General features: G+C 35.4%; 1 protein-coding gene across 1 annotated transcript; it reads right to left on the bottom strand.

The window, feature by feature from the left end:
- Positions 1 to 1,332: 1,332 nt before the first annotated feature.
- On the bottom strand, positions 1,333 to 9,273 carry LOC121421495 (ubiquitin-conjugating enzyme E2 variant 2-like). The gene is made up of 5 exons (XM_041616225.1): positions 9,187 to 9,273; positions 6,940 to 7,085; positions 4,828 to 4,950; positions 4,420 to 4,628; positions 1,333 to 2,006 (listed from the first exon to the last, which is right to left on the bottom strand). The coding sequence occupies exons 1-4, from the start codon at positions 9,194 to 9,196 to the stop codon at positions 4,488 to 4,490; spliced, it is 420 nt and encodes a 139-aa protein (XP_041472159.1). The 5' UTR covers positions 9,197 to 9,273; the 3' UTR covers positions 1,333 to 2,006; positions 4,420 to 4,487.

The following is a 9,273-nucleotide window of genomic DNA, read 5'->3' on the forward strand; positions in this document are numbered from 1 at the left end:
TTATTGTTCTCTTGAAAATGACTGTGCTCTATGTCTACAAAGAACATTGAGCGAATTTCCTGTAGAATAAACTATGACATTGATGGATTTCCATACATCAAACGCAACTCTTTGTAAGACGGGCCTCTGATCTTTATTGTAAAATGAAATTTTGTAATAATATGAATTATACTTGCTTATATAGCGCAGCGCTGAACAAAACACAGTAAAATATCGTAATATTCTTTTCTGCATGAATGCATATTAAACATAGCTAACTATTCTATTGTTTTTAAAAGCACAGAGTATGATTGTATAACATCAAAATTGCACTACTTGACTACAAGCAAAATGCTTTGAGTCTGAAGAGGAGGCTTCAAATCTCAATCTACAAGCTAAAAAAACCCAACAATTGAACGGCGAAATTTTGAAAGGAATCGGGCAAGCAGACGTGGCGGAACATCCGGCTCGGACAAAGAAAGTGGAGGAGCACCTTTTGTCTGCCAAACAATAGGTGACCCTCCACTTTCATTGTATGAGCCTGACGTTCTGCCACCTCTGCGGGCAAGGAACAAGAAACAGCAAGGCAGTTTGAAAACCGAGATCACTAAAAAGACTATATTATCTCAAATTGGCAAACTGGCAAGCAGGTATGTAATCTCCCATTTGTTGTGTACATTAATAATCAGGAATGTATATACATGTATTTAGGGTTTTTTCCTGCAACATTAATTGCCCGAGGAAATAATCAGCATAGATACTTTAAAGAGCATATTGATATATGTTCAAATAATCACATTATTTGAACATTCTGGGTATTGTTTTGAAATACATGTTGTTGTTACTTTAATAAGTTTGTGTACAGCAGCAAATGGAAAAGTGGTTCTTACAGGACACCGTAGATTACAATCACAAATATAAATGGGGCTTATAACTGTTGGTAGAAAACGCTTCAGTTCATGAAACATTTCTCTCTTACAAATTGCTCTGAGGCAGGCCCGTTGCAGAAAGAATGGCAACTCAAAAAAAAATCAAACACAACTTGACTTTGAGCCGATCAGGCACGCATATCAAGAACTTGCAATTTATTTTTTTGTTACGATCGAACGCCACACTTCCTGCAACCGGCCCCTGGTAGCTTATGAATAGATGGCGGAGAAAAATCACCTGAAATTTGTTTCACGAATGGTTAACCCGGGCCCCCGTCTTACAAAGATTTACGATTGATCCAATCAATCTCAACTATGGGAAGCCAGTAACGTCAACGTCTAAAATGCATGTTTCATCAAAATATTTCGAGATATGATATATATTCATACATTCACTGTTTTCTTGTCAATTCAGTATGCTTCTCTCTGTTTTCAAAGGACATTGTGCAAATTTCCTAAAGAAGAAATTATGATATTAAAGGATTTCCATATACTTGAGGTTAATTGGTTTGATCGTAACTGTTTGTAAGACGGGGCCCCGGTTTCATGACAAGTTTGGTCAATGGTTTTCAGTGACAGATGTTCCAAGCTTCTGCAAAGCCTTGCATATGATTGGCGGAAAGCACATTAGTCAATGAAAATCACTCACTGAATGCTGTTTCTTGAAAGGTTCCCGGTTTCATGATGAGCTTTATCCATGATTTTCACCGAAAGACGTTATAAGGTACTGTAAATCCTTGCATACGATTAGCCAACAGCACATTAGTCAATGAAAATCACTCACTGAATGCTGTTTCATGAAAGGTTCCCGGTTTCATGATGAGCTTTATCAATGATTTTCACCGAAAGATGGTATAAGCCAGTGCCAAGTCCTTGCTTGTGATTGTCTAATTAGTCAAGTGAAAATTTGTTTCATGGAATGCTTCCCAGGGACCCGCAACACAAAGGTTAGCGATCAATTGTACACTTAATTTTCATGATTGATTGTACATTGTAGTCAATGCAGTCAATCATAAAGATATTCTTCTACGATGATTGCTAAGCATTGTGCTACGGGCCCCTGATTTGCAGGAGGCTTCAGCAGACGACTGGATCTTCCTGTGAAGAGGGGAGGGGGGGATAGAAGATGACAATAAATTAAAGGAAACCAAAACCCAAGAAAAGAAGCAATCTTATTGGAAAGAGTAAAATGAGAGGAACAATTTCAAAAAAATTTCATCAAAATCGGTAATAAAAATAAGCAAGTTATGGACGATTAAAAAGTCTTGTTGTACTTACTTTGCGGATCCTCAAATTGGCAAATGTGCTTCAAATTGACTGATTTTGTGGACAACTGTCCATTTGTTTTGTACACATATTTTCAGATTTTCCCCTATATTTTACATATTTCTCATTATCTCCTCCCGACCTTGACATATATGGTGTGGATTATATTTTCCCATGAAATATGTTGTGCTCAGAAGGAGGCAAGATGCATTTTGAAAGATAATGAGGAAAATCTGAAAATTTGTGTACAAAACAAATGGAGAGTTGTCCACAAAATCAGCCATTTTGAAGCACGTTTGCCAATTTGAGGATGCCCATAGAAAGTACAACAAGAGTTTTCAAACTCCCATAACTTGCTTATTTCATAACCGATTTTGATGAAACTTTTTTTAAATTGTTCCTCTCATTTTACTCTTCCCAATAAGATTACTTCTCTTCTTGGGTTATGGTTTCCTTTAAAGAATGAGAATTATGTCAATGTGCATGTTTGTGAGAAAAGAAGAATGATATAGACAGCATTTTTTTACCTTCTCTTCCAATAAAAGCATAAATGGGATTTACATCACTACCCATGTTTGGTAGCAAGGAAGGTAGAGACACAGCATTTTTTCACCTCTTGGTCACATGAAAGGGAAATTCCACCCCAACAGAGACTACTTTTAAAGGGGAAGTTCACCCTGACAAAAACTTTATTGTAAAAATAGCAGAAAAAATAATAAAAAATATTGCCGAAGGTTTGAGAAAAATTCATCAAATAATTAAAAAGTTATTAGAATTTCAATTATTTGATTTGTGACGTCATATGCGAGCAGCATTCCTACATAGCGAATGGTAAAAAATCAATAAAATGTCATTTTCTCAGAAAATTGAAAATGGTTTTCACTGTACCTTTTGTATATCAATGGACAAATTATTTCACACCCGATCATGAATAGAAAACAAAATTAAGTCATCAGGAACCATGCAAAATTTGAAATTCATGCATTTTATATTACATAACACATGGGGCAGCTGCTCGTTTATGACGTCACAAATCCAAAACTTTGAACTCTAATAACTTTCTTACTTTTTAACGGATTTTCCTCAAACCTTCACCAATATTTTTTACTATTTTTTCTGCTATTTTTGCAACAAAGTTTTCTTCAGGGTGAACTTCCCCTTTAATAATAAGTTAAACATCAAGCTAGAAAATTTCATTAAGTCAGCTGTCAAATAAGATAGAATGAAATTGTAATATTTTTCTAAATTGAAAAAAACAACAACCACAATTATATGCACATTCTGGTGGTATACAAAATTGGCATGCACATTCCTTACCACATAAACTACAGGCCAGTATCAGAAAAAATCTAAAAATAATTATTTTTCATTCATTGAAAATGAAATTCATTCGTGAAAAAACGTTATTTGCAAATTTAACACCTAATTTCGCTTCAAATTTTCTCCTTTTTTTCCTAGATGTCATCTTGTAATCTAATTCAAAGGTTTCCACAAAGAAAAATTGCAAAAGCCAAATTTTTCCATATGTATTTCTCTGTTTATTTCATCTTCTGTTTTTCATTGTTTTTATTTTCAATGGAAATTTTTACAGACCGTTTAACAAGACAATATATGCATTATGATTTTTCCATTCCTCTAAAGATTTCTGAACAACTTCTTTTTCACAAGTTTAAAGGGGAAGTTCACCCTGAAGAAAACTTTGTTGCAAAAATAGCAGAAAAAATAGTAAAAAATATTGGTGGTTTGAGGAAAATCTGTTAAAGAGTAAGAAAGTTATTAGAGTTCAAAATTTGGGATTTGTGACGTCATAAACGAGCAGCTGCCCCATCTGTTATGTAATATAAAATGTATGAATTTTAAATTTTGTATGGTTCCTGATGACTTAATTTTGTTTTCTTTTCATGATCGGGTGTGAAATGATTTGTCTATTGATATACAAAAGGTACAGCGAAAACCATTATCAATTTTCTGAGAAAATGACACTTCATTGATTTTTTACCATTTGCTATGTAGGAATGCTGCTCGCATATGACGTCACAAATCAAATAATTGAAATTCTAATAACTTTTTGATTATTTGATGAATTTTTCTCAAACCTTCGGCAATATTTTTCATTATTTTTTCTGCTATTTTTACAATAAAGTTTTTGTCAGGGTGAACTTCCCCTTTAAAGGTCCAAAAGGCGATCAAAGAATCACCCATAGTTGCCCATTATTATCATCTCCTAATATGATTGATAACTCACCTGCCTGTAATTGCATCATCATCATCACCATTATTCTTTTTATAAAAACTAACTGGTTGGGTTGGCCGTTAAAACATTGATCCTTCACTCGGCTGTTGGGTTTTTAAGTTTTCTTTTGCGCTCATTTTCTCTCGGAGCTTCGTAAGCACGTCCTTGATGGTGTAATTCCTCTGCCAGTGTTTTAGCATGTCGAAATTCCTAGAACTAACCTGCATCAATAACAAATAAATTTCAATACATTTCTTTATCTAATAATAATAATAAAGAAGATTTTTATAGCGCACTTTCCATCTTGATTAGATGCTCAAGGCTTTTCAGTGCAGAACAACAAAATTATTTACATATAATACATGTCTAAAAAGAGAACAGTTGGCATGTCTGATAGATAGTTATTACAGGAATACTTACAGCTCCTTCTGATGATACACAGCTCATGTTAATCTTCGTTAGGAATCTAATCGTCGGAGGTTGGTCAGGGTACTTGTCTCCACAGTGAATCGAGAGCGAATATATTTTGCCTTCATATGGTGTCTGAAAAAAACAAGATTCAAAATATTTATCATCTGAAAATGATATATATGAAAGCATGGACGCAACCACGATTGTCCCCCGTCCCCCTTGTATGTATGCTGGTGATTGCTGATGCTGTGTGTATATTTTTCATTTGATTTTAATATGTACCGGTACTTTTTTTTTTATTGTTTGGGAGCTACAACTCACAAGTTCTCATGAAGTTTTAAGTAGTTTTCCTTTTTTCTCTTTTACAGTGTACATGGAATTTTCATTCTTGTACATATTGTATATTGTTTTTTATATTGATGAGAAAATAAATTGAACTGAACTGATCTGATTTGAACTAATCACGTATGAAAACACTGATTCTGGTCTGAAACGGGGAAGCATTATAAGCATACCCTAAGCCCGGGGGGGGGGGGCACTTCCATTCACGAGTGGATACCATGCGCGACCAAGGGGTCTCAAAAAGCACCCTAAACACGTAATTTCCATCTTCTGAATATGCACCCCTTAACAAGTATTGGGGTGTGAAACCCTACCCTTAACAAGTATTGGAAACAAAAAGATACTCTTGGCAAATATCCCCTGAAATGAACCCCTAAACAAGTACATGAATGCTTTATTGTTACGGGTCCTTCGGTCATCGGCTTGACCTTATTTGGTTAAGTACGACCCCACCTTCTACACCTCGCGCAAATTGGACTCTAAACACGAAGTGATGGGGCAAAAAGGACATCCTTTATGAAACATTCTAATTTTGTTTTATCATCCCCACAAATTCGACCCTAAACACGTAATTACCCTAGCGAAATAGATACCCTTTTTTCATTATTTTTGTGTTTTTGACACCCTTATCACGTTGCCCTATCATGAAAAAGACATCCTTTTTACGTGTTTTTTTGGTCGCGCATGGTATCCACTCCTCAATGTAAGAGGCCCCCCCGGGACCCTAAGTCTACCACCCTGTACCACCACAGCAATGCAGTGAGTCAAGAATGCATTCCAAAAATAGAAAAGGTATATATAAATACAAACTTTAAACTGACATTATTTCAAAAAAGAATAGGAGCCCGTTTCATATAGGACTATATACAACTGTTGTTATTTTGCCATTATGGCAACTACCATGGTTAACTTGATTATTATTGGCTGTTGAGCCCTGTTACCATGGTAGTTGCCATTATGGCAATATTGCAACAGTTGTATAAAGTCCTATATGAAACAAGCTCCTATTCTTTTTTTAAAATAATGTCAGTTTAAAGTATACCTTTTCTATTCTTGGAATGCATTCTTGACTCAGTGCATTGCCGCTAAATGCGGGGCCCCTGGCTTATTGGCCCCAGGTCATGCATGCTATTTTGTCAAACTTCAATTGACAAAAAATGCAAAAAAGTAAATAAACAAAATGTAAATGACATTATCTGAACATGAGACTAAATACCAGTAATAGTCCAAGTGATGGTTAGACCATCTGGCAATGAAACCAATTTGACTTCGAAGATCAAATGGGTGTGGCCCATGTGATCTCACTAATGGAAGACCATTATCATTGGTGATGATGAGTCACCCTTTACTAAATAAATCAATGATAAAATAGATTTTCAAATATAAATATCAGTCTACAAATCAGTGATAAATTAATGAATAAATAAATGAATAGAAAAATAAATTAATAAAACCAATAAACAAACAAATAAAATGAATAAATATATTCAAATAATAAATAAATAAATAACATATAATGAATATGTATATATAAATATAATACATAAATAAATAGATAGGTAGGTAGACAGACTTATTAGATAGATAGATAGATAGATGAATGGATGGGTGGGTGGCAGGGTGGATGGATGGATGGATAGACAGATAGATGAATAAATAAATGAATAAACTAAATAAATAAAATAAAATAGATAAATCAATCAATCTATCAATCAATCGATCAATGAAGTAGTAAATATAATAAACCAAATAGAGTGAATGAGTTATGATATTACATACCTTCAATGGTCCAATAATCATTCCATTCCATTGTCTCATCATCATATCATCATCATTTTCTATTCCCCAGCTGACCACGCCCCCTCCTCCTTTCTGCCCCGCCTCTAGCTCCTCCAGCAGCCTGAAATTCCTTGGGATTTCCACACCTGAAGGCAGAAGGGAAAATAATAACAGTCATGATAATATTCAACTTTTGAATCATTTAAAGCAGATACGAACCAATAGCGCCATCTCGAGTCCTCAACAACTCATACCTGGCCAGTTTCCTGACCCATAATGCTAGTGTAGTCCAGTAATATAGATCCACTTGAATGATAAAGTGTTAATTAACTACATGTACTCAACACATTTATACCGCAATAATTATATCAACAAGTAGCAAAACAATTACTTTTCCTCTCAAAACATTCTAGTATGTCTATACAAATACAATCATAGGTCAATTTATTCTCTGTAGTATTTAGCAGATACCTGAAAACATATATTTTAAGACTATGTACAGTACATGTATTCATAACACACAGTCAATGAGAGTCCCACACAATTAACTCCCCCATTAAATCATCATATTGTAGCCACTTGTTCACTGCTACCACCCTGCCTGTGGTGAATCTACAGGTAGGACTATGGTATGCCAATGTTGTACAGAGCACACACTTCAAAAAATCATTAAAATATCACTTTTGTGACCAAAATTACTAATTTTCATACAGTTGCAATTTATTTTTCATTAGTAACTTTGGAATAATTTTTGTATTCACCAGAGCGCTCAAAAACTTGAATTTTGGGCATATTTTTGTGTACGCCCTCTATTGGTGGAAAGTAATATGGCAAGAAAATTTTCATTTTTTGATCTCTATTTTTAATAATGAAAAAATAATTTAAGGAATCAAATTTACTTAAGAGCCAAGTTATTTAATGAAAAGCTGTACGATAATTGAAACTAACAGTGTAAAAAAATCAAGCATTTGTCCAAAAGAAAAAGAGAAAGTAATCTAAACATTGTCAACCTCATTTTGCCACACATGGAGATGTAACTGACTGAGAACAAGGTTATTTTCAATTCAATGACTGAACGCGTCTGACAAAAAATCTGATGCATATAGCGTTGTGCATTAGCGTGCCTCACCACTGTATTCAGTGCAGGTGTGAATGTAACCCAGGGAACTCCCGCCTGCTACACGGGCGGGAGTCCAGGATCTTACATGTGAGGGGCATACTCACCTGACAAGCGTGAAGTATGGTCAAAATAATTCTCCGAATAAATAGTTAAAACAGAAATCAAGCACTTACCACGATCATATGGATGATGCTCTAACGAGTGGCATCTGGGCACAGACTGGAACCTCAAAAAACAAAAAGTTCTCTACTTCTACCCCCGTCTCGATCGGCCATTTTGTTACAATTCATAACAAAAATGGCCGATCGAGACGGGGGTAGAAGGAGAGAACTTTTCGTTTTTTGAGGTTCCAGTCTGTGCCCAGATGTCAGAAAAACTGCCACTCGTTAGACCATCATCCATATAATCGTGGTATGTGCTTGATTTCTGTTTTAACTATTTATTCGGAGAATTATTTTGACCATACTTCACGCTTGTCAGGTGAGTATGCCAATTTGCACGTAAGGTCCTGGGCTCCCGCCCACGTAGCGGGCGGGAGTTCCCTGGGTTAGTGTGAATGCAGTTGGAAAACAATCCGTCCATCGGAAAGGATGCAAATGTTGGTCCCGTGTATAGGATTAGGAGAGTCACAACCAATGCACGTTAAAACCAATACACTATTCGTCAAAGAGTAGGGTGTTCACCCGGTGTATTGCACCTGCCGGTCCCGGCAAAATTCAGGTCAAGTCAATCTTATTCTTGATGTTCATAATCATATGCATTATTATTAATATTATTAACGGAAAGACAAGACAATTAATTTCTGACATTTTTCTAATCATCCCCATTCACAATGGTACTACCTTAGTGCGAGCCCGCATGCATAATCATGTCGCCCTATTCAGGCACACCCAATCCTCGATTCTCTATCAAAAATTAAACAAGATTTCTTGCCTAGATTACAGTCCCAACAATTCACTTCTGTGTAAGTGCGCACATCCACAACGTCAAAATTCCACATTCCATCGCCTTAAAACTCAAATTTTCACACAAAGAATAGCAACAAGCACCCTTTCGTTACATTTCAAAGTCAAATAATGAAATTCATTATTTCAATCTGATCATCTATTCACTCAAACCATTCTTACTGCCTGCCATTTTAGAAGAATATGTCTCCTCTTCGAAAATATCTCCTGTTCAGTAAATTTCTCTCTTGATTCCGCATTAAACACCTT

This window comes from Lytechinus variegatus, chromosome 9 (assembly GCF_018143015.1).
Source record: "Lytechinus variegatus isolate NC3 chromosome 9, Lvar_3.0, whole genome shotgun sequence".
Taxonomy (NCBI): Eukaryota; Metazoa; Echinodermata; class Echinoidea; order Temnopleuroida; family Toxopneustidae; genus Lytechinus; species Lytechinus variegatus.